Source organism: Stigmatopora nigra, chromosome 19, assembly GCF_051989575.1.
Source record: "Stigmatopora nigra isolate UIUO_SnigA chromosome 19, RoL_Snig_1.1, whole genome shotgun sequence".
Taxonomy (NCBI): Eukaryota; Metazoa; Chordata; class Actinopteri; order Syngnathiformes; family Syngnathidae; genus Stigmatopora; species Stigmatopora nigra.
The window spans coordinates 5,661,848-5,689,182 of NC_135526.1; the positions used below are offsets into that span (position 1 = coordinate 5,661,848).

General features: G+C 41.3%; 1 protein-coding gene across 1 annotated transcript in view; it reads right to left on the minus strand.

The window, feature by feature from the left end:
- The window catches only part of zbtb16a (zinc finger and BTB domain containing 16a), a 72,894-nt gene that overhangs the window by 39,559 nt on the left and 6,000 nt on the right, over window positions 1-27,335 (minus strand). The window contains exon 3 of the mRNA XM_077740551.1: window positions 3,420-3,517. Within this exon, the coding sequence (XP_077596677.1) occupies window positions 3,420-3,517 (98 nt within the window). The remainder of the gene's footprint in view (window positions 1-3,419; window positions 3,518-27,335) is intronic.

Sequence of the window (27,335 nt, forward strand, 5' to 3'; positions counted from 1 at the left end):
CTTTCATTTTTCTTGTGAACTACTTTTTTTTTTGCCTGCAACTTGCTTTTAATAGATGGACTTTTCCCCCGCCACTCAGCCTCGCTCTCATTCACACACACACACTGATACACACTCATGCTCGAGCACACACATTTTGGAATTTGTGGCCTGGAAGGCAGACAAGTTTCATTAATTTCTGGGTTTGGGTACAGTACAGTGTGTTCCTGGACTCACATCTGCGAGCGATCATAAATTCTGGTATGCTGGCAGAACATCCAGACCTGCCGGCGCAAATGTGTCGTCATCAGTGTGAGGAAAGAGACGGCGTCGTGCCAGAACTGCCAAGCCGCTGCCACACGTATGGGCAAAGTGGGATGGATGGAGGTGGCAATACAACATTAAAATGTTTTTAAGTTGGACTATTTCAGTGCCATTGACTCTTAAAAACAACATTAAGACTTCTTGTAATACTATTTCAATCCTATCTCTGTCAATGACATCAATGTCATTGTCAATGTTGTATGCCTTCATGACCAAGGGTATTTGGAACAATGTGATTATCTCATTGTGTAACAATAAATATGGAAAAAAGCGTTTATGGAACATTTCAACATTCATTTAGTTTGATACAGCAGAGAAGGATGTTAAAGAGTTTGCCAAACATTACAAAGCCTGCAAAGAGGTTCTAAAGATTTATTCTTTAGGCACTCGTTTGTTTTTCTTCTTATTTCAGACCAGACCAAATGAACGAAGCATTCTGTCAAGGTTGGATGGTGACATTTGGCTGCAAATGTATGCAAATCCGAGGATGTCTTTGGACTGTATTTGATCCTTTCATTAAAAGCCGAATGAATTCAATGTGGCCATCTCTGAACAGAATCAAATAAACGTGTAAAACTACAGAAAATAAAGTGCTAATCACACGAACAAGTTGACACAATTGGCAAGCAATGCAACAATACCATGCAAGTACCTCTTTGACAATCATTACTCTCACTCTCAGGTCGACATTATAACTCAATAATACTCCCAGTGCAGGCAGAACAAAGTGGGGAAAACAACATTTAAAAAAAAAAAAAAAGGAAAACAAGCTGGCACACGCTGGACTGTACATACTGTACCAAGCCAAAGCCATGGCACTCGGCCCAGATGGGACATCAGCCAAGCGTCTACAAACAACATGTGCGCACAGACACAGACAAATAGATAGGTAGGTCGCCGGAAAGCAGACAGGTAGACCTACATTTGGGCAGACAGACTGCTTCTTTTGGAGACAGCTAAACACCGATGCAAGTGGAACACAATTTCACTGTCCTTGTTACAATGACAAAAACAGATATTTCATTTCAAGTAAGTAGGCTGGACAGATAAAGATGGCCAAGGGACAAAAAGACAGGGATTGAGACAGTAGCAAAGTGGTAGAAACACAGAGAGGAGATGCTAAATGGTCGAATTGAAAGGCTGACGGACAATTGTCATGCAAGGCAGTGTGGGGAGACGTTGCAGGCAAGTGAGACAGCAAGTCAGTTAGAAGGACAGGTAGAAGGACACGGATAAAAAAATATATAGGCTTGCTGGCCCGTGGACTGATCTCAGCTGGCAAATAGGGACACAAGATGAATCTGAATTGTAAACCGGCAGAAAAAAGAAAGACAGGCAGGTAGTGTCGTAACGTCAGGCACGGATGGGCATTGAGGTCCATGGCAAGGTAGTCTGAGATTTTGATTGGTTGAATGATTCAATAGATACGCTAAGGCACACGTAGATTGACAGAAAATTATATAACGAGCAGAAAACAGAAACATAGAGAGGCAGGAGTAGTTAAGGCTGCCTGGTAGGTAGGCAGTTGATTAGAAAGATGCTATAGTTAGGCAGACCTAGAATAAATGTAAGTCAGACAACTGAATAAATACCCAAACAGGGAGGTACTACATGTGGGTAGAAAAGGTTATTTAACCATTTTGTCATGTATTTGAATGAATGAAACGTGACTTAGATTGATGATCGGTTAGGCAAAACGATAGTCTGACAAATGTGCAGGTGGAGCAAGACAGCTTAAAGCCACATTGACCGCGGCTAGGAACGGTTTATGTAGACAAGTAATAATTCAAGTGGCTGAAAAATGGGTCAGCAGATGGAAAGATCATTTTTACTTTGGTAAGAAGTCAAATTTGTGCAGGAAGACAACCAGAAAGACGTGTTGGTAAATAGCTAGGTTAGGTACTGCCAGACAGAAGACGACGTCCACAGACAGGCAGAATGAGACAGACACAAAGAGAGAGACAGACGGTGGTAGAGAAGGGACTGAAAGGGGAGGGAGCAGGCAGCCGCCGTGTTGCCGGTGAAACATCCACAACCCGCGTGGCATACCAAAGAGCTTCTCTGCTCTCTCTCTTCATCTCTCTGATATTGTGTCGGCTGTGAAGCCAGCTTGAAGGATGATGATGATGGCGGTGGCGGCGGCGCCGGCGTTTGGGACTCGGCGAAGTGTCATCATTACACAGAGAGTAAAAATGGAGACGCCGTGGCAGAGCGAGAAAAGCCTTGGAAGTCAGAAAACGGAGGAGGCGGAAGAGAGGGAGAGAGCTGAAAAGTGTACAAGAAAAACTATCAAAGAATCTTTGCCACAGCACTGTCTCTTCCCTAACTGTCATCTGTCTGCAGCACAAGCACAAGCTCTTCTCGCCTTTTTCATCAGCACAAGAAGTACCTCGCCAGCAACGCAAGAAAAGAGTTGGTGCACTTTGTCGCCCGCATCAAAAATACATCGGTAACATTCTCTTTACCGAAAAGATAGAAAGGGATCAATCAAAAGTTGCATGAAAAAAATGTGATTAAATATACTAAAACGGCAATGTAGTAGTTCCCTATGGTTGTACAGACTGAACAAAATAGCAAGTTTAATTTCAGTGAATTTAAACATTTTGTAAAACGAATAAAGACAGATTGCAAGGCGCCTTATGTTCAAATTATCTTCCTTTTTAGAATTTAATGCCTTAAATATGTTCCCCAAAATGCTGGAATATGGCAAACAAGACAAGAGTAGATGAATGCTCAGGAAACAAAACATCCACGACCTTCATTATAGCAAATTAATCATCAAAACAAAACTTCATTAGCTATCAAACCAACCAAAAATGTACCAAAACCTTTACTCGACAAAAACTTCACTTAAAGCCACAGTATCATAACGCCTGCTGGTACCAGAACAATCATTCCACGTAGTGTCCTGACCGGTCTTTAAAGCCCATAAATGTCATCAAAAAATGAAGTGCGAGAGAGTGACAAAGTACAGATACGTCTTGGGTTACACTTTCAAGAGCTCCTTGGGCCATTCTATGGACAATTTGGTGAAAGTTCTACACGCTTAGGGAGTTGTCTAAGTGAGACAAAGCATGCGCATTTCCCGTAACGACCACTTGGTTTGATTTGCTCACCTGAATGAGACAGGAGATGCATGCGTAGACGAAGGCTGTCCAGGAAGCTCTTCCCACACAGCTCGCAGCCATAGGTCTTCATTCCGCTATGCATCTTCCTGTGGATCAAGGAGAAAAACACATTAGGACCTAAGGCCAGTAGGGGGGGTGATGATTTGACAGACAGGTCGGGTTGGAATCGGTATCGCGGCGGCCTTCTCTAGCCCCCCGACCATGGTGGTGCGTTGTAAATAACACCAGGCGTTATTAACTCCCTGCATCCAACGAGCTGCAGATGGCAAAGGAGCCATAAAGCCAAAGAGAAAGATTTACTCAACACTTCTACGAGCGTTTATGGGACACTTTTTGATTAGCGCTCTCGACAGTCGCGAGAGGGAATCCGATAGCGACGTTAAGCCGTAACAGTTTAAGCTGGCAAGGTCAGACGAGATGAGGGGTCAATATTTGATTGTAAGGGTGGGGGGGAGAAGACCTTGAAGGTAAGCTAACTAAATAACATATGACAGCACGCAAAGTCTGGCCTTCGCCGAGGAGGCCGCGTTACGAAATTCTCAAAAGAGCCTCGGGCTTCCAACCAAGCCAGTAAACTCTGGAGAGATATCTGAAAGTGCTCTAAAGCAATTAAGGTGACACGAATTGCCACACAGTCGCCTTGAGCCCAGAGAGATCTTCAAATACCTCTCCTTGACAAACGTGCACAGTTGCAGAAACACACAAGGCTTAAAGTATTGTTTCAGTTGACAAGTTTGAATTCTGTAAACAATACCATAGACGGATTAATTGGCTTTTTGACAATTCATATTTTCTAATGATATTTCTTGAGAGCCATTCTCAGATTTGAATGGTAAAAATACAGGAACATGTGTGATTTATTTTTTGTTTTCAGCACTTTTAAAGTACAACAAGTCTCGGAATTATTTTGACAACAAAGTTATGCTGTTGCTAATAAATCAGTATCAGGAATATCATGCATGCAGAAGAGTAATAAAAACAAAATTATGATTAAAGTGGCCAGTGATTTCCATATTTTACCTCACAGGTTAGTGGAAAGCCATATGCACCCATGGAAAGAGCCACATATGACTCGGGAGCCATATGCACCCATGGAAAGAGCCACATATGGCTCCCGAGCCATAGGTTCCCAACCCCTGTGATATAGTGTCACTTTAAAAGGTCGAAAGTTTAAAGATCAACCATATTTTTGTAAAGGTTTGATGAGTTTTTAAGGAATCCTAGCAGTGATACTTTTGTTATTAGATCTTTGGAATGCACCAACACTTGTTGTGGACAATGTTTGGAAATGTCAACGTCTTGGGGTCACCCTTTGGTGAGCGATCAAGCAGGCAAAACCCCGAAAAAGAGGAAAAAAAACAAGACCCTTGATAAGCGATCCCTTCAAGTCGTCCGAGGAGATGACAGCCATGCATCCATCTCGGCGTCTCAGAACGTCATTGCCACTCTAACCCCCCCTCCCCGGAAACAGGACTGATTGATGTCACCCGTCGAATGCAAATTGATGGGCTTTGCATTCTGGAAAGCTGGCGACAACACCGAATAAAAACAAGCATTCGGTTTGGCACTTTTGGAATAAAAAAGGCACAATTACAGTGCAATGTCTTGGCATTGACAAAGTTCAGGGAAAAAGGGCGAGAAAAAGTGAAGTTATTGTACCCAGGCGCTTTCCGGTCATATATGTAATTGGACAAATCAATAACAATCAAGGTAGGTTGGGCTACGTGGTAAAGGTGCGTAACCTCATCCTGTCTAGCTGCGTGCAAGTTTCCATTCCGATACTGGAAGTCATTTCCACCATTGTTAATGCAACAACACAGGATTTCTGTTGGGTTTATTTACTGTGGATTTGGAAAGGCTGTGCTATTTTTTGGCAGTATTTTCTTGTACAATGTGGGCTACAGCATTTAATATTATTCATGGTTTATGAAAAGAGCAGGCCAACAATTTTGGATCACGTTAATTTTGATTTTATACCTCAAGGCGCTTTGTCATTGCGCTAGAAAATAAAAAGTGGATTTGACAAGTTAATGCCAATTTGACAGAGGGACGCCTCCAAGAGATAGAAACTAACAAAGCATGAAGGTCAATTGCTATCGATGCAATGGTATTTTTTTTTACAATGTGTCACTCAGAATGGGGATTTCAGCATTTTTTTCTCTCTAGGACTAAATTCACTGGCCAAATATTGAAAGTATGCTTGACTGTGGTGTCGTCGAAGCATCCATCTTGGAATGAGCTTGGTGACTGGAAAAGCCTTAAAACAAATTGAAACCAAATGACTGTAATTCCCTTTGACAAAATGTCTGTGGTAACGACACGGATTCACCAACAAGCAACACGGTGGACAAAAGACGGCGGACAAAGGATGGATTTTTTCCTTCTCCCGTTAAGGATCATAGGTGAAGTACACACTTTGGCCAAGATAAGAGAAAAACACACTTAAGCGGTGAAGCACAACACACACAAGGAACAAAGCCTTTCAAAAGCCTTTTGTGTCGCCCCTCAATCTGACTATTGTGCCGCCCGGGCAGACAACTGATAAGGTATAGATGGTCTTATTAAGGCCACTCCAATTGGGAACCGTGCCATGCGCTCAATGTAGTGCGCCATGTGTGTCGCAATGTCTTACCGAAACACTTTACATAACGTAATGTGGCACAAATTGTGGCGTTATTGGGCGTTATTATTATATATTTTTTTAATATCTGGGTCAATTCACAAACCAATCCAAAACAAGACAGTTTCTTCAAAACTACCTCATGATACTACTGCCTATGTGCTGAATTCCAAGTCAATTTTTCACAAATCAGGGTGATTTTTGGTGTAAATTCCATTTTTTTTGTGCGGGAAAAATGCAACTTAATGGAATTTAATGCTATCGTTGTTTTTAAAGCTTGATAGCTTCTTTTCCAGTATAAAGCAGATAAACATTTTTACTACATCTGTCATCTTATGATCTTTTGTTCATGATGACCTCCATGCAGCCATCCAATAATATGTACAAGTGTCGGGTAGTCTTCTAATTCTTATCCACATTTAAATGGGCGTAGTTGGCATGTAAAGAAAAAAAAACTCCAAATAGGACAAAATGGCATAGTAAACATATTTTTTTCTGCTCAGATAAGTGTTACACATGGACAAAGAAATAGAATTACCAGGCAGTGCGAAAAAAGGTTTAGTCTTCTTCCTGGAACTGCAACTTCATCAGGCCAAGGCCAAACAGTACAGCGGGAAAAAAAAAAAAAACATCACGAGATTTGTTTACTCCAACTTGCAACACTTTTAACAAGGATTTTATCTGGGGCTTACAGACTGGCACTTTTTGAGCAGAGCGCATCATCCATCCCCGCCGCATCACACAATTGATCACCGCAGCAAAGTTTAACGAGATGTAAAAGGATACTAAATTGTCACAGCTCATGATTGTGCTCGGAGATATACGCACGCTCCAGTCTCTTTTCTAAGTGCCGGCTTTCATGTTGCGCGTCTGAAATACATGATTAGTGCTTTTGTGTGTGTGGGTGATTTGAAACAGACTGACTGCAGTCATTAAGGAAGTTCACATAAAACTCTCAGGCCATTTGCCGGCTTAATAATCGACTTTGTCCGACAGTCACTTTTGACAAGCACCGTAAATTTGGAATTGATGTCAACAAAACATATGCTAATCACCTCCTCGTAAAACAAAAACGGAGACGCTCCAAAGGCGAAATTGCATTATTGAGTCTTAACAGCTTGCCGCTTCATGGATTTGTTTTATTTTTTATTTATTTTTTTGCCTTCTACCCATCAACCAATTTTGCCAGTGGAGTCGCCTGGTCGTATATCACTGACGCTTTCGGAACAATAAATAAAAGACCCTGGCTTGCAATTTATCATATTGGAGCATTAAATGATCATATTGGAGCATTAAATTAAATTGCAATGGAAGACTATGGAGTGAAAAGGGTTAAGTTTTGACCCTCTGGCTGGGAAATGTGTATTAAGTGAAATGGCTTGAGCTAAAATTTAACAATTACATTTAACATTATCTTTATTAATGATCAGCCTCAGTGTTATTGGGGCTATAACCACAGTGTGTTAATTCATTTTAATTTTGTTTTCATTATCATTTTACTTGATTTAGTCACTATAGACAACATAATAATAAAATGCATAATATTATGTATAATTCTCCTTAAAATATGACATCCAGATACTGTATGTGGAAATGACAAATTATCCAAATATTCAACTGAAAAGTGGGTATTTACATAACAGTATAGTGTGTATTTTTGGGTTTTTATTCAGCAATTTTAGTATTGAACCGAGTTCATGTAGTATGGAAAAAATAAGATTTAAAATAAGGGATCAAATAGGTACACATGATGTTTCCACTTTTATCTCATTTGGAGCAAAACAAACATAAGTTGGAGGTGATTACAAAAGCCTTTTTACCCTCCCTCCATCTTTGGCCATCCTCTTATTTTGCTCCCACATCCAGCGAACGCTTCCTTGAAGGCAACGATAAAACTACCCGGAACGACGTTCGTAAATAAAAAGACGTACCGAGGGGAAAAAAGAGAGGGATGCGCGGCTTAAGATGGAGAGAAGAAAAACACTAAAAGATAAAAGGGAGCCAATTGATAAGAGGCGGTAAATTGAAGTAAGGCTGCTGCATTCGGGGCGACTTGTTTGTTAATTCTTCCATTGGTCGGGTGGAAAAAGGGATAATTGCACGGAGGAAAGCAAAAGCAATGGAGCTCATGTTTTAAGGACGGAAAGAAATTGACTTCTGTTTCCAGCAACAGTCAGTTTCCAACTACTGTATTTTCTGCACTATAAGTAGCATTTTTTTCACCAAATTGAATCCATTTTGCATCACAATTCAAATGGATTATATATATATTATCAAAAAGTTGAACGCATAACCTTAACAAGATGCTGTGGTTATGGACAATGTTCCCTCTAATTTTTCGTTGGTCTGGGCAGAAAGACAACCTGAAATCAAAATTTGTCGCTATGGGCATACCAGTGTACGTCAATGTTCCCTGTAATTTTTCATGTAGAACATGCTATAATACACAAAAAACATAAGAATGGGAAAAGCGGTTAAAGAAACTAGATAAAAAAAGTTTGGATTTTATTTACTGCGCACCATCTGATTGCTGCTGCGCAAAGAAGAAGGAACATTGGTTATGGCCCACCAAAGCTGAAGAGAATCCAGCCATCCCGATTACAACGCCATCGCTATTGATTATAAGTTTTACGATTACATGCAAGGAGCTTCATTTTTTCTTGTCCATTAGAGGCGGCTTTAGCGGGATTAGTGACAGAGAAAGGGAAAATAAAAGAAAACCCAGTCTGAATGTAACTTGATTATAGCACACATTTAATAGTAAAAAAAAAAACACAAGGGGAGCAATGGTGACATCTCATTGATTTTCTGCACGCACAAATGCGTCACGTCTAGTGCGGTTTGCTAACATTTACATGTCTCCATTTTGTGTCTGTCTGGAGAAGCAGGTGGGGAACAAAATAGAAGGAAAAGCTCTCTTTCTGTCATTTTATCCCGCTTTTAAGCCTCCCGATTCTATTACTCTAGCGCTCTGTCGGCGCTCCATCAAAATATATCAGGCCGACGGGTGTAACGCCACCGTTTATCCGTGAGTCCTCCCGCACATATCAATGACTTAACACGAGCCCACCTCCCCGAACGCCAGACCCCTCCAGTCAGGGGGCGGTTATAGAAATTCTAGCCACACACAGTGATGCTTTTGTGGAGCGTGGATGAGATGCAGGAAAAAAAAAAAACACGATTGGTTTATTCGTTGAAAACACTTGATGCACATCGTACAAAGTCAAATTGTTCCACAAATAATTGTCAATTAAGTGGTTATGTTTTTGAAAAATTGGGAAAACACTTTGAAAAAATGGCATTTCCATGCAAGTCTTAATTTACAATTGTATATATATATATATATATATATATATATATATATATATATTATTTTTTTTTTTAAGTAATTTTACATTTTGGGAATTTGACCAAGAATATGCATATATTGAAGTAATTGCAGTTTTTTTAACCTGACTCAGAAACCACAGACTAATCGTATTGTAGAAATTCAGGATTAGAATGATTAGATTTTAAAACAACCATCTTTTATAAAGTCAATGATTCTAGCTTGTATTTTTCTTGAAACTGTGAAAGTTCTAGACGTCCAATCCACTTTGACTGGGAGTGACTGGCAGCAATTGAACACCCAATAAAGAGTTAAATGTATACTCAAAATCCACAAGTAATGTATAACCTATAATTGCGGCCCCTACCAATTAAGTCCACAAGTATTGCTTTTTTTCCCTCAACAAGCCTGTTTAAATGAACCTTAAAAGTGCACACATTATCCCAAATTTTCCATTTTGCGAGCTAAAAAATCCACTTTAGTAAGTGTGCGAGTAAACAACCCCTATAAATAAGATTTTTGTTAAATCCATGAGCCATTTCAAGGAGTTGAGACCTCACAGGACCAAAATCAAGGTTGCCGCTTTGCGCGCATTTCGATTGATCTGAGAGGCACCGACGCGCGTATAAATATATATAAATGCGTAGAAGGAGAGCGCCTATAAAAAGCAACCAGACGAAGTGTTCTCTTCTCGCCTCATGCATTATGCAGCGGCATCACCTTCCATCAAGTGGCAGAAAAACCTCAAAGATAGCTAAGTTTAGCTGGCAGCCTGAAAGCCAAACACACGGTGATGCAGACGACATTATTTTGACTGCCGCTGTCTGTGGCGCTAAGCACCTGTTACATCAATAAAACAGAAATGGAGGCGGAGGAAGGAAGGGGGGGAATGCAACAAATGTAGATTGTGGTGCACAGGTGAGAAAAAAAATGACGGCGCATCAAAGTTTTGACCTTGCTGAAAAAGTTTTGTCTGCGGAGACTCCATTGGGATTGAAGAAATAAACATTTGAACTCTCTCGGAGTCATAGATGTCCAATCTATTTGAACTGGGAGAGTGGCAGTGGGACAAACTTATTCTATAGTCGCCACTGGCGCTGTAAAAGTTAAATCCGAGTCAAATATGGTAATGGCGTCAAATCTGCCAAGTTGTAAAAATGCGTAAAATGAGCAGATGGAAGGTTTGCATTGCACCTTGTTGCATCATGTTTAAGTCAAGAAAGATCTGCCGACACGTACAAAAGAAATGTGTCTACATTCTGGAGGTGACGATAAAGTTTTAAGTGCACGTTTTATGGCTACAAGTCATAATCAAAACTTTGAAGACATCACAAAGTGTACAACTTAAAAGACAAATTCAGGGTTGATTGGTATGTTCTCTCACAGTTTGTTTCCATTAAAGGCTATAAAATAGGCTTTTTATGACTTGACAAGTAATACGGAAGATTTATAGAAGTAAAATAATGTACCATTTGTTTTTTTATATTCATTTAGAAATGTTCATGAACTTTACACTTCTCTTTTCCATCTGTTATTTCTATCATTCCAAATATTAATGTTAAAAATGTCAATTCCTTTTTTCCCTTTGCATTTTTAAGTACAAATAATAAAAACTGCACACAACAGTGCTTAAAACTTTGATTTTGTAATGACATTTTCATGTTTTTCTTTTAAATCTACAAAAAAACATTGTCTTTGTGAAATGAAAGGTTAAAAAAATAGACCTTGATTTATTTTACAACCAATGGAAAACAATTTTTCGCACTGCTTCGCAGATGTTGACTGGCTACTGATCAATATTCCGACCACGTCGGTGTCCCGTTGCCCGTACAAACACACTTGTTTGTCTGGAATTGTCATTTTTTTTGTATGTTTTTGGCCAAGTCTCTCTCTACGATTACAGAATCCTTCCCGCATTGGATTTGGTGTTCTTCCTTAGGAATGAATTATATCTCCATGTGTTCCATGTGTAAAGTAATACATTCATAAGGAAGAAAACTGCTAGTAATGTAAAAACAATAAAAAAGTAAACCCTAGTCAGCATGAAAATGCTCAAAATTCTGTTAGCTTTTTATGCCTGCCGCTATTTAATTTTTCTTTTCTTAAGCCGAATAAAAGCGTTGATCACAGTAGGAATGATTAAATGTGACTCGCACAGTCTTGGAGGACTTCAAGAGAGTCAAAAAGATAATGAAGCGTGACAATTGCTCCTATTTCTAGCAGCACTCCGATTCCTCCCCGGAGCTTCCCGAGCTTGACTTTGGGAATATTCTGCGAATATTACATAACTACTTTTCCCCCTTTTCTTTCCTCTTTCCCGGTGACCTAACTAAAAGAGGTACTGGGCTGCCCCAGCCGCGTCCTAAAGGCTGGCCGGGGTAGCAAAGTCGGACAAGCAGGTGTGACGGCTGAGCGGCAGACGCTGAATGGAGTGGGCGGTCCGTGGCGAGAATTTGTCGCTTTCAATCACAGTTGATTGTCATGTGAGATTTTTGGGGATTTAGCTAGTGAAGTTTGCTCAAAATGGCACAGGGTAAACACCGTTGAGAAGAATTTTGAGGATGGGAGTGGTTCAGGGAACAGCAAATGTAAAATTTGTTCCAATTGGGCGACAAATAGCATAATTTTATGTAGACCTACTCGTTCATTGGATTGGATAACTTTATTCATCCCATATTCGGAACATTTCGTTGTCACAGTAGCAAGAGGGTGAGGATTGAGAAATAGGTAAGGCATTTTAGAGATAGTTAATAAGTAAGTTATTAGATAAATACATGAATAAATATATCTATAAATAAGCGTGTTGCTGAAATACATACATATATATACATTTACATACACATACATGTGAATGCAATGAGGGTGCAGCAGTCTATTGCTGAAAGAGCTTTGAAGGGACTCCACAGACTAATGCAGTCATAAGAAGACTAGTATCATAGAGGAGCAATGAACAATAACTGAAGGAACTAGCAAGCACAAAGTGGCCTTTGGGAGTCCATTTTGCAAAGTAAACCCTCAAAATAATTAAACCAAGCACTTAACCCAATTTCAAGACAATCAGGGAACTGATATAGAATCCCGAAACATAAGCATTTTCTTGATATTTACCTAAAAACTACCCAACATACTCTAAATGGGTCCTCACAATATATCTATTTTTACAGAGTAAATACACGACTTTCAGCGCTGGCAAGATGCCAGAGTAGCTTTTCAGCACTGACCTCTTCTTAATGTAATGCCTCTCTTTAACACGGTAGCAGATGCAAGTAAAATCTAATAATCCCAAACGTAAACGCTTATAAAAGCCTGGCGCTGGATCGCTGCCACTATTATAGTACATATGCACACACACACACACACTGTGAGGTTACTCAGCTGTGGAAGGGCGAAAAAAAAAAAAAAAAACGGAAACTACAGGAGCGAGCGAGTGAAAGGATAAAATATGTGCTGACAGCTTTTTGGCCCGGGGCTTGGAGCATTGAAAAAGTAGCGTCTGGGTGTCGGTCGGAGGTTGTGAGAACATCATGCATGCACACACAAACACACACCGTGGCCGCCATGACAGACTACATGACAGATGATGTACTTCCCCATTGGAATGGGACGTTAATGTAGCTTTAAATGCTTTTTGGAGTTCTTCCATTAGGAAGTGAAATGGCAACGGACAGGGTTTATGTGAAGAACTAGAGCTGAGGAGTGTGGACTATTTATTCAGATTTACTTACATAATGTTATAACGATGCCTCAACTTGCGAGTTTTTGAGTGATATGGCGTTTAACCAAACTAGGGGCTGTACTATGCTGCCATCTGCTGGGATTTATGCATTACAAAAATTGTTTCCGAGCTTCGGAATTCACTTGGGTGTGGCAGACCCAACTTGGATTAGAAAAGTATACTTTATATTTCCAAATGATGCCTAATTTAAATAAAAAATAAACTCAAAATGACCGGTTGTCCACTATAATTGGTTGATGTAAGGTTCTAATGAATGTCCCTGCTATTTAAAATGGATTGGACTCTTAATAGTAGCACAAAAAAAGCCAAAGAAGAATAAAAAGATCCACGATAGAGGAATATTTGTACAGTAAATGTCAGGCAAAAAAACACAAAAGAACAATTCCCACCCATATTCCTACCAACTGTATGTAAAGTTCTTGTAGTAGTCATCCTGTAATTATGAAATTTACCAAAGTAGCCTCACTTTTTTACTGTTTAAAGCAAATAAAGCAGTTGGCTGCCAATTTTGGATTCACGCTCTACCGAACATCATTGAGCTTTTTGTCTTTGCTGACATTGAATCAAATCGCGCTGTTGCCACTTCGAGGGGAGGAAAAAAAATCCTTTTTTTTTGGCTTCTCTTCCAAAAAAAAAACTGCAAATCAAACATCTGCTGCACAAAATGTCCCCACTGTCTTGAACAGAGTGAGCATTTTAGCGAGGCTTACTCTTTGTTCAATATATATGCCAGCTGGGATTGCTTTGCTTTTTTTTACTGTGTCTAAATGTGTGTGTTTGAGGTGCTGAATCAATCATACATGTAGACACAATCCAATAAGGCTTCCAGTGAGACTGCAGCTGAGGTCTTAGGAGACCCATGCCAGGGAGAGCTCATGTTGGCAAGCTGACGCGGCAGATGCAACGTTACAGAGAAGGTAATTAATAGCCCGGTGGGACCAAAACACCCACACACACACACACGTTAAATAATAATGTCTCCATTTGCCCCTTCGGAACAGCTTTGTGCCAACCAGTCTTCACCTCATTATGCCAATCACGTGGCAATGGGAGTGAAGGGAAGGGCGGGGCTTAAATAAGAGGCTGCAGACCACATTGTTCTTTCACATTGGATTAAAAAAAAAGATAAATAGTGATCTTAATGAGAACCATTAGAAAACCATGAGGAAGAGAGTGGTTATGAAATCTTGTTTGTTTTTTGGAGTGGGTTGGAATGGTGGGGGGGTGCAAAACACATGTTGAATGTAGCAGCTGCTAAGTTGGCAAGACACTTATTCTTCTTTGACTTCAGAATATGGCTGGCAGATGGACGCATATAACGCATTGGTGAAAAATCAAAGCGTTTTTAGCCTGATATGAAGGATATATGATTTCTTAGAAAAGTCTGCACCCGGTGCTTGTTTGAAATGGATTGTTTTAATAATATAAACCTTATAGCTGCCACTACAAGTACCCGATTAAACCATGCAACTCCTTTTTTTATGTCCATCCCAGAGGAAAGAGTTCTGATTATTACATTTAGAATTAAAAAATATTTTTCTCACGTGTCATAAAATATAGAATTTCAAGCCCACGCTGGGAAGAAATAATATCAGGGAAGGTATAATTTTAGCTCATCAAATGCAAGTGTCCCAAATTGCTTCACCCTCTGAGTCCTACGATCACCCTAGTGTCATCAATTGCATGCCATCTTTAAAAATTAAACCATTTCCTACACACAACCAGAGATATAACCATTATAATTTCTAATACCCTCACAATGACAGCCACCTCTGGACAAAACTATCAATAACTATATGTCATTATACATTATTTACTCCATCAGTGGCCTAAGAAATTCCCTCTCAACTCTATAACTTCATTCCCATGTTTCTAAAAACAAATCTAGTATAAAAGACCACCAGTTTCTGCAAAATCCAGCATATTTAGCAAGCCATCCACCCAAGTGTCACAACACCGTTAAGGTCATTTGGCTAAAAAGCAGCGTCATTCAAACAAACAGATCTCCTTCTTATTGCACTTGTCTTTTGAGCTCTAAAACTCCCCCCCGAGCACGTTAGCCTCGACAAGCAATTTACCATTTTTGTTGTTTGCCTGACCTAGAAAAACAATTTCAGAGGGGTCTTCCTGAGCCCTAACAGCCCCTACGTTTGAACAGGTAAAAACGACTGGAGCGCCACAATGGCAATTCCCCCCCCCCCCCCCCCCCCCCCTGCCCTCTTCCCTTTACCATAGTTTTTTTTTTTTTGTCCTCGGAGAAGATGAATTGGTGAGCTGTCAGCTCTAGACAGGCCGAGTAGCAGTGTTTCTGTAATGGGACACTGGAAGTGTCTTTGATTAATGGAAGCGCCATACTGAGCTGTTAGGGAAGCCGCCGCGGCTCCAGCGAGAGCGATTGAGCGGCGGATACGTGCCGACAGATCGGCGAGCGAGCGCGGCCTCCTTGCGAGACGAAAAAAATAAAATAAAGAAAGAAAAATACCCAGTTAAAATGGAGCCTATTTACAAATCTGGCTTTATAATACAGTTTGGTTTAGACCTCCATTTTGCAGCGTCTTGCTGCTGCTTTGCAATTCAGTTCTTTTGATGCCTCAGGCTGGGAAATATAAAAAAAATAAAAAACATCTGATGTTCCATTTCACAGGACAGAAGCACATCAAGATTAAAAGAAAATCCAAAACCCATTTAGCTACGGTACAATTCAGTTTGAACATGATGTACTCGGCACCAGAACAAACTGGGCTAAATATTTGTGACGAACAAGAAAATAAATGAATCCAGATGTGAATTCATTTTTTTAAGTCATAGTTGGAAATATGTTGCCACAAAAGGTTGTAACTAGAAGAAATGCCACCAAATGGCAGACCAATAGAAGATGGTGTACCTACAAAATACAATAATACATTTTTCTTGCAAGCCTGAAGGCGCTATCCTTACAATTCATTCAAGTTTCAACTCAGCAATTTCTCTAACTTTGACCCAAGATCATCAACCATTACCAGCCAGAACTTTACTTCTATCTATTTTACTACAGTTCCGGCTCATTCTGGAACTTAAAGATCCAAAGATGTGGGCTAGCTAAACAATGACTGTGTTAGTTTCTCTAGGGAAGCCATTTTTCACCGGGATCACCACTGATGGTATGAGAACCATCTGGAAAAAGCCAGTATGGCAACCACAAGGGCTTTACACAGGCCTGGTCTAAAATCCACAGCCATTTTTACCCCACCCAAGATAGCCATCGGGCGTCACTTACATTTGGAGCCCTTGATTGGCGGCTACTTCCTTCCCGTGTTGGGCGAGGGTTAACGGGGTCGACTCGAGATGCCCATGCAATACAAACGCCTGAGGTATCATTAGGGGAAGGGTCAAGGGACGATTGTTTCCGTACTGCACAGATGAGTCCTGGTTCGAATCACTGGATGGTTACAATGGAGACATTGCTTATTCACTAAGTTCAGAAAAGGACTTTTTTGCCTTCCAATTCAATCAAATATGGATAAACTCCAACATGTGAGTCCATCACCTTTGTTAAAGAAAAAAAGTATAGACAGACTAAGGGTACGGAAAATTACATTTAGAAAAAAAAATGGAAGATATGGACAGAATAGAGCAACAAAGTGGGGATAGTATTGGACATTAATAACATTAATCTGATTAACACTGTCTTTTTGTTGTTGCTTCATTTGGTTATTAGTCTTTGATAAGACTGAGTGTGTTTTTCCTAATGGAAAAAAAAAACAAGAAATAGATTTGAAAAAAATAATAAATAAAGGAGTTGAGGGCATTGAGTGCAGCTTTAGAAACTGAACGTCACGTTCAACAGAGGTAACAACGTCTAACAAGAGATGGTCAAACCAGCCGGTCAATTTGCTAATAAGAGTGTAGCTAATTAAATCAATCAATGAGTCTGGTGGGAACAAGCACAATTGTGGGATTGTTGTTTTGTTTCAAGGCTCCAAATATAAATTGATCTCTAATTTGATTTTTCAAGCCTGAAACAACTAAATCCAACTCCACAACAAAGAGACTAAGAATTTTTTTTGGCTCTTGAAACAAAAGAACTGCCAATGAAAACAGCTTTGGAAATAGTAGAAAAAGGTTGGCAGTTTGAAGCTGTTAAGAAAGTTTAACACTTCAACTTATGTGAATAGGTTACTCATAGATGTCCAACTCATTTAAACTATGAGACCTGACATTGAATGGTCGAATAAACCAACCCTACCAATTGGATCCCAGTATTTTGTCTGAATTTTAGACCTAAACATAAAGCTTTAAAAGTGTGCAAAGGGGGCGCACAGTTGCGACGGGGGAAGGAATTTATTGAGGGGTAGGGGGTTGCTGTATTGCTGTTTGGTGGGAAGGAGCGAGCCTAACGTTGCTGGGAGGGGTGTGGTGGGGTAGGGGGTCAGAGGTCAGCTCCTTGCACTCAACAGCTGTCCTAAAAGCAGCAGAGATAAGAAGCGAGAGCATCCTGTGTGTGTGTGTGTGTGCACTTGTGTGTTTTTGCAAATGTGTACGCATCTAATAGCAGCCGCTGGGCAAACAGATACAGTAAAGCTTGACCAACTGGAATCCTCACCTCGCAAGGAGTGGATTAGGACACCAAGGAGGGCGGGGGGTGGTGGGATAGGGAGGTCAAGGCTTGACCGGTAGGCCAGGTCATTCATCAAGCACTAATGGCCGGAGCTTTATGCTGTCGCCATGAATGACCTTTGTACAGAGCCTTGCGAGGCTTGACCGCCAGACAATGGGCATCGGCAAAAGCATCCATTCCAAGCATGTCAGTTGGGTTCTGAAGGAAGGGGGCCGTTGATTGCTAAACTCGGTGAAGGGGAGGAGCTAAAGCTTTTTTTAAGAAAAAGTTTGTACAGGGACTGGCTTATCTCCAGCTAAGAGTTGACAAGTAAAGGCCAGCTGCTGGATGCCAAAGAACAGGCGGTATTTAACTTAAATTGAAAGCTCTATAAAGGGTTAATATTGTTTTGGGTGTATTTTGTTGTTTTCTAGTGTCTTTTTTTGTGAATTGTTGTTATTCTTTGCGTAAAGAGTTTTAAAACTCCAATTTGACTGGAGATAAACCTCATTTTCAGTTCCTTATGACAAAAGAACTCCAGTGAACTTAGCGACTCTAAGAATAAATGCAAACTGGCTCAAATTAGGGATGCTCTTCTTCCTTTGTGACACAATCACTTCCTTATTGGGACGCTCGAGTTCATTGCGACATATGCTGAATAAGATCTAAAAATCACAAAGCAGGAAGTTGCTACTGGCACGCGAACAAAAAACACCTTACTCTTTAATATTCCAGACAAAAAGGGGAATTGTATGCCAGAAAATCTCCATCTCCAAAAAAATAAGTTACCAAAAACAAATATATCTTTTTATCAATACTTGGACATGCATCGAGAAATTCCGCCAACTTAATTGTTCTGTTCAGATGTTGTAAACTGTGCAAATGAGATTTTATCTCAATAAAAATAAGAGTAATCTCCACTGAAACCATTCTTACACATCGGTACCAAACACACAGGCTTATTTATTATCTTTACGTAGTTGAGGGTGCCGCAGCAAGGCCCAAAGGCTACAAATAAGGATGCACTTTATTATTCCACACTAATATCTAGAGATAACAGTTCAATGTCTCTGCAGCTTGGGTTGGTTTTTCCTCAAAGTGGCAGTGTAAATGTAAATGAATAGTGGATGTTTGTGCTATGAAGAAAAGAAACTCTGTAGAAAAATGAATGGATTCTTTTTAAATTAACAGTTTAGCTTTAAAAAGTATTCACTTTTAACTTTGAACAAAAATGGGCACACAGACTAACCAATCCTGTTCAAGGATGCCTCAGATAAGGGGAACAAAAGGCAAATCCTGCTTAAAAAGGTGTGCAAAAGGCACTTTGCCATTGTAGTTGATAAGAAAGCCACCAAAGGAGTTCACTTTAAATCATGTTTAAGAAAAAGACGCGATGTAAAAATGCATTCAAGCTTTATGTGTTAACACATTTTTCACTTCAACCATAGTTTCTGCAAGGTTGATGTCGACAACAGGCCTTTTCATTAAAAAAAAAAATATATATATTAATTTTTATTCAGTGTGGAACACTTGCTATTCTATTTCTATTTTATTTTCCCACAAAGAATATAATGTCAGATATCTTCCATTAGCGCAACCCCCGTTCAAACACTATCAAAAAAAGAGGACTTTTTTTGGAACACATTTTAGTACTTTAACAATACTCAGCAAGCAGAAAGTATTTAGAAGAAAGCAGACATGCATTTAAAAAGAAAAAGACTTCAGCAGAACTATTGCTACTACCAGTTTTTCCTTCCATTAGTGGATAAGATTCTTAACCTTGACTGATCAAGATTCAAACCCACTGGCATTAACTCGTACCACAACATCTATTCAATGATTACATCAATCTCTACCGGACAAAAAAAAATCCAACTTGCCATTCCACCAGAAACAACCACAGTAGGTCAAGATGTTGAATTGTATAACCGGCTCTTTTACTTTAAATCCAAAAGAAGATTAACAGATGACAACGATCTGAATCCATAAATCTGCTCATTTCATCACATTGACCGATTAAAAAAAAGGTATACCATCATCTTTTAAGCACTAAAAATCTACCAGTCGTGTCTTGTCATTTATATTTCGGCAACGTGTTCATTTCACTTCATTAAAAAAAAGTCAATGGCAAACATAACAAGACATCCAGATGTAGACTGCCAGTTGGGATTAGGATGTTTGCCATGTCATGTTTGTGCAGTGTCCCTGCATATTGTGGCTACAAGCGGATAAAGTTCAGTCTTCCTCATTGTGCCTCTAAGACGTAGAAGCCGTGTACACATCTGTCATTTTATCTGACACTAGTGTTTATTTTTCCATGTAATGCAGAAGAGAAATTATTAGGAATCATGCCAAAGTGGGTGTGTATTTGAAGAGTAATTTACCTTTGATGGATCAGTCATAGTACTTTTTTAAAAAAAAACTTGCCGCTACCACAGACTTCTAAAGGAGAATTTCATCATTCTGACTGCGAGTGGGAAACAAAATATGGCCGCCAAGTTGAATCACAACTAATCTGATATTATGCACGTGCACGTCGGTTGTGTGTCAAGTCGCGGAGATGCAACAAGGCGGAAGGCGTTGCTCTGCCGGTTGGTCCCCTTGCGTCAGATTTCTTCATCTTATTTGGGTCGAAGCACGTCCTTTGCAATTTGGGTGTGAAAAGTTGGTTCTGAAAACGTATCAGGTTTGGATTTAAGGGTTCAACGACTTATTTATTATTCAACACTGCGCACCATTGCAAAGTTGAGCGTCCCGGGTTAGAATCCTGCATTGGATTTGCGTATATAATCAGGTTGCATAAACTGACAATGACTAAAGTAAATTAAATCCACTAGTTGACGAGTCAAGCATCTCCATTGAGAGTGCCTGTTGCAACTGTACAGTTCTTAATCCACTTCTAGTGCCCCCAATTTAACACCAAGCGACTGTGCGGTCTCTAGCCAAAGCTAACAGTCTGACACCTTGCCAACAATGCTTCTTCCAGAGCCAATAAAATCATAAAAAACACCTTACGGGCCTTCTTGCCTCTTTGAACAGGCGCAATACTCAGAGACAGCAGACGTAACGGCGTGAGCTAAGACAGTCTGGCGCTAGACGCCCCCTCGCGCTCTCCGTACACGGTTCAAATCAAGCATGACGACTGGGAACTATGGTGGAGATTGGCGATCGGTGCGATAATTGGCAAGGCAAAATGGCGTCATTGATCCAGTGCACGAGGGAAAGCGGGCGCTGTTTACCATCACACAATGCCAGAAAATAACGTCTGCCGATGGACGTGAGCCTTTTGGCCACCGTAGACGGTAATTTTCCCAATACTTCTTTTGAAGGTTTTCTTCTGTTGGGCCTAGATTGTTGTGAAAGCGAGGGATTGAGAGAGGGGGCGGCGGTTTATGTTTGTGTACGCGCTGGCAGCTGAGGCAATCGGAGGGTCTCAAGCACATCTAAGTTTGGGCAATTAGTTCCAGTGCCACTATTAATGTGCTGAAGCGGCGCGCTCGGCAGGGGGTTGAGGACTCTGCTCAAAGGGCTTCGGGATTCGCTAAGAGGAGGGCGGACGAGGGGGTTGAATACGGACAACAAAGGTGGGGGTCAAGACCTCAGGGCCATGTGAAAGCTGCACCATGTCCACTGACCCACCGCATTTTACCCGTTGAATTTGGACCAACAAGTACAAGCCGCAGTACTGTAGACTGTAACTGCCTGATTACTACACCAAGGTGTTGCATGAAAAAAAGAGGAAACAATATTTCTACATGGCAATTCGGCAGGGTGTCGTGAAATTTAGACTCTTTAAGTTTGGGCTACCAAGTTTAAGCTGTGGGTCAGGTCCCCGAGGGTAAACCCTGCCTTGCTGAACCTGGGAGAAGATTTATTTCGCTAACATTCAGCATCAGTTTACCTATCCAAAATAGCTCATCTAGTTACATTACTTAGCACATTAACATCATTTGTCCTATAAAATCCAGTCAAAAAGCAACAGTTCTCTACAAATAAAGTAGTTGTCTCTGATATTGGCCAAATATTATTGCTTTTGTATGTTTTATCACAGCCAAAACAGGCCTCCAGAAGAAAATAGATCCATTACTCTGCTTGATTTGGCAGGTCAGGTCAAAGCCCCGATCAGTGGACAGTTTGACAGCAGCTATTGTGGTGGTACGCCACAATAGGTGTGAGAGCTGGGTGGCAAAAGGGTGTACACCCCCACACAAAAACATCTGTAAAGTTCTTGCCTGCTGACCTCTCACCCCTACTGTCATTGTCCCAGTAAAAAATAATTAAATCTGTTCCGGCTGCTGTCTTTACGGTGCGTGGTGGGTACTTCCCCTTTCAGCCACGGTCACGTGGTACTTCACGGTGGAAGGTTGACGCTAAGATTACAGCGAGATTAGGCAGATGGCTGCACTACTGCCAACAATCTGAAAAATGGGGAATTGGGTTGGTGACAGGGAGTGAAATTCAATTTAAAAACTAACCACACATGGACATGAAGTACGACTTGTGTGGGAAAACTTCATCTACTTTCCGCAATACTGGACATATTGGGAGCCCCTACAAGACAGAGCCATTCTTTTTAACCCCCCCTTCAACATCCCAAAAAGAGATGGGCTCTTCCCACTCTCCCACACACTGTCTAAAATGACACACTTTACCATGGAGGGTCTCATTTTATAGGTCAGTTCAGAACTTCTAGTTTAAAACCAGTTTTGCCTAATAGATAATCTGAGATACCGTGAAAACACTGCATCCAGTTGAGATAAAAATTAACCCGTATTTTAAATACAAGACAAGGACTTTGCCTTTAAATAACCTTCAGCAACATAAATGATCTGTACCGCTTATCCTCAAGGGAGGCATGGTTGCTTGAGTCAGAGGATATCAGACTGCAACAATAACAACACGACTTCATTTATCTGGGAATGTTCATCGTTCAGTGCCATTGATGGTAAAACGTTGATTGGACAGCTTGCTTGAGTTAATGTACATTTAAACCATTCAGTCCATTGGTTGGTTTCCTTAGCAAGCTGCAACTTCCCCCACCATGCAGACAAAAGTCAGGTCTGTAAGCCCCCCCCTCCCCTTCCCTTGCCAACCCTGGTGCTCTTTGACCTATACTGGAGGCCTGACTGAACACAAACAGTGGTCATTCCCTCAAATACCCTTCCGGACTCACATCCACGGGAGGCTCCCATTTCGTTCGGCCAATGAAAAAGTATACAGTAAATATCGGGTGCGGGGTCGAACCCAGCGTTAATGTGGTCCTCAGACCTCTGCGTCCAGCGTACTGTAACAGAGCCGGTGTTCACAATAGAACCCCTCAAGGGCAGGGCTTTCTTCCCCACTGGGCCAACTCAGAAAGGAGGATTAGTATGGGAAAAAAGCAGGGTCCCTGTCATGCTTTTTGATGGGGTCAACCCCCCCAATACAGGAGCACAACCATGTCCTAGGACACTTTAGCCTTTGTCCCTGAAAAGGGGACATAGGAGTAGGGACGGTGGGCAAAATTTTTCAGGCACGTTTGGCTAGGGATCAGTCAATCTAACAAGATCAGCAAATATCTATGACTCTTGTAAGAGAAAATAAAATGTACATCTTTAAGATTTTTGCCTTGGATATTGTTTTTTCTAACACTTGTATAGTTATTAAAATACCTGTTTGAATCAATGCCAAATGTTCATTCATTTTCTCTTAAATTTTCAAAGCACTAAAGATATTGGAGCTGTCACAATCAAATCTTTTGGGGAAAAAGCAAAGGGACAGTTGCTTTTATATTTTTCTAATCTAAACTTTTTACTATCTTAACAGAATGATGCCTTGAACCACCCCCAAAAAACACAATTTGATAGGATTACTTCAAACAATGACACTTTTCCCCATACTGCGAGACTAAAGTTCCACTATGCTTGTGGTTCAAAGTAATATGACAGTGTTTCCTGGTGAGGGTTCTTGTAATCCAGCATATTGAGCGGTTTAAGTGCATAGTAGGCAACGTCTCCCGAGTCTAGTTGCGTCCGCCGGTGAGCCGTCGCCTCTAAGTGAGCCCATAAGGCAGCATGAGAGGAGGCTGAGAGAAGAAAAGACACGAAGAGGGAGGTTTCAGGTCAGGGGCTAAGTGAAATATATCCCCGCTCGGAGGCATGCGAGTGAGAGGATGCAGGAAACTGAGGGCCAGAGATAAGGGCGCGAGACGTGGCCGATAAGCACCCAAACACCTGCTGAGGGAAGGTCTGCGCCGCTAGCAGCACTCCGTAAAACAAGCGGCGCTTAGGGGGGGTTGGTGGGGGTGTAGGGCTGGTGCAGAGGAAGAAGAAGAAAAGAACAAAACCATCAGCCGGCAAGAACTGCCACTGTAATCTGCTTTTCCTTTCCCAAAGGTGAAAGCGGGGACAGAAAAGTGCGGCGGTGGCGGCGGCGGGAGGGAAAAGGAAGGAATGGTGCGCCGCCACCATCCTGCTTTACTGCATGCCTAATGGCATATGGCGGCAAATATACAGCGTCATTTGTAAGGTCAGCCGCAAGACAGCAGTGACAGAAATGATGCCGCTTGAGTCATGACGTGCCACAGCCACCGGCTTCAGCGATCAGTCCACAAAATGGAATGCCCCCTCCCTCTTCTTCAAGCCCCAACACCACCAGCGACTCATTTTTACTAGCCCATTCTCGCCTCTGCTCGCCCAGGGACAAACAGACAAACACAAAACAATCTGGAAGCGGTCAAGGAAGACCTTGAAGATGCCAGAGACGGGATCCATCAAGTGTCCAGATGAAGGGATTGGAGACATTTTGGAAAAACAACCAACTTTTTTTTAATGCCATTTTTGCCTTTTTAAAGCTCAGTGTAAAATTCTAAAACAAGCTCACTGAAACACCGGTTTCCCGACCGGTTTCTATTCAACCCTATAAAAACCTGCCATCTTTTTATCTGTATTCCAAGAATGTGCAAATTACCAAGGTCAGCTCATTAGTTTCAAAGTTACAAGGATACTACTGATGATGTCAGCTCAAAGAAAATCCATTTCCTAGCCATTCCATAGTAATGTGACTATTGTGATCTATTGAAATATTTTTCTCTGGTTAGAAGGTGTCAACAAAACCATTTTTTTTGTTTCGGCATATAGAAAATTTACCTTGTAAAGCGCGTGTTTACAAAATGTTGACCTTCCCCTGATGACTCGACAGCTCGGCTGAATAAATAGAAACGCCATTTTCGAGGTTTACGCGAAGTACGATGATGTGATTGCAACTGCTGTGGTGCGGGTTAGTAATAAACAGGTCTGTCCCTAGACTACAAAAGGCAAAGAAATGAGAAACCTTCGTGAGAGGAAACTCCTGATCTGACGTTAAGGTTAAATATTCAACATCATCCAATTGGATTGTTATTTCCAATTGTATCTCATCTTAACTTGCAGAGCGTCACCTCACAACGTACATAACCCTGTCAAAATCAACTGTAGGAATTCAGCATCATTTTCCTTCAAGCAGACCACCACCAGCTGGCATGTGTAGGGCGGGACCCTATCCATCATCAGCTCTCTATCTCATCTTAATCTCAGCTGATGTCTTTAGTCAGAAAATACATAAATCAATTATGGTTTTAAGCTTCATCCTATGATTTACTCAACTGTTCCCTTCTGGATTGCGGCTCAACTTGCCATCTGAGAAGAGGAAGCTTCGGACCACCTTGACAATCGTCATCGTGCTCCAATTAAGCAGTGACACCCAAGTTTCGGCACCATAATTGTTAATCCATCCGTGACAACTCATTTAAGATCCTGATGCTTGACAGGCTGACAGATTACGAGCTTCCATTGGCCTCACGACTACTACCTGAGAGCACCTTCATGGCAAACGTGGCGGCATAGAGAATGGACTAATTTTTATGACTAGCTTCTTAGCGTGGCTCTATCACTCCACTGGGGCCCCTTTTGCCAATCGCTGGCGAGCCATTCAAGTAGCAACAAAGAGGCTAATTAGAAGCTCTCTCACCGCAGGCTGGATGGGCCTCCGGTTTGATACTTCCCAGGGAGGCTTGGGGGCCTCCCTTGTTTTTTTTTTTGTTTTTTTTCTCTCCCTCCCTTTGCACACAGAGGATATTTGTGAGGACACTCGGGTTAGCCCTCTGGCTCTTACACATTTACTCATTGTGGTGATCCTCTCTCTGGTCTGCCAGAATGACAGAATCAGAGAAGGGGAACCGGCACGTTTCCTTTTATGTGGTAGGGACCTGAAGAGGGGATGCTAATGGGATATCGATGGGATTAGAACCCCAAGCGAAGAAGGTCCAAGGTTCTTTGAACTCTTAACTAAAAGCTATTCATCTTTGCGGCTATCATTCTTTGGGCTGGAAAACCTTGACACGGGGAAAACTATTAAATACAACGTCCTTTTCCCTTGCCAAAACGGGCCGTGTCTAGTGCAGTAGGAGATAGACATCAGAACATTTCAAGCTGATAACACATTTGCATGTGAACCCGATAACACACTGTCATTAATACTCCCTAGGACTTCGCATTTGCAACAACACAAAACAAAAATGGACACGCATGAGGTTAGGTACAGTATTGAATCCTAATCCCACCCTACAGCTGGTTGCATGGGTCAAGCTGCTAACTTTTTTTTGCACAAGCACCATCTTTAATCTTAGGATGGAGGTGATCTAATCAGTCTGTCAATTAGATCATTGCTTCCGCTTCAAAAAGAGCATCCCCTGACATCAGCATCAGGAGCACGCTCCGAAAACGGAAACTTTGATCGGAACCGTAGACATTTGAAGGCTTTTGTGTCACTGCTTTGACAAAATAAAGTCCATCCGCCTCCTGTTAAGTCTCATCGATACGTCTCCCTATCCTGACAGTCGGGACGGAGCGTGGCTCTGAGATCAGAGTAAATCTTTACCGTTCAACCGGAGCCTTTTAAAGTCAGTCCATAATTGGTCTGCAGCCAGAGGTTGGCTTGGTAGCAGCGATCGCTACACCGCGGGTCAAAGCGGCGGATCCTCGGGGCTGTAAACAAACGCAGCGGCTTCGGATGAAAGCGGGAAATCACCTGTGGGAGGTTGAGGGGCTTCTACTCTTGTCTGGGTTGTTGAGTTCAACACTCAAGATCCAAAAATCAAGTGTCATTTGGGAACTAAACGAAGGGATGGGTTGGTGGGTGACTTAAATGATGAAAACCAATGACCTTTGGATGACGACCTATAAGCTAAATCAAGACACTAGAAATTTGGATATTATGTATTTCCTTTATAACAAGGGCATCTTTTTAAAACTATATATCAAGTCCTAACAGGAGTATATCAATCGATCATCTTATCGATATTTGGTATATTGCCACAACCTAAATATGACTGCCATTTTCATTGAAAGGCATTCATAGAAGAATATGTTATTCATTTCCATATTCGGGCATGGAAAAACAAAAAGTGGTGACTGATTGGTCGCTGCCAAACCACACGGGAGTCAATGTGTGCCAAATAAACCAACTGGCCTCACCTTAGTATGCGTGATGGCATCCAATATTATCACCGGCTGCAAAGTGCACGTCACTATCCGGACTCAATCTGCTCTTGGTTTACTGAGGAGGGGTGCCAGGGGGTTATCGGTCCCCCGCTCTGATATGCACCGATAAGAGCCTGGAGCCCACTG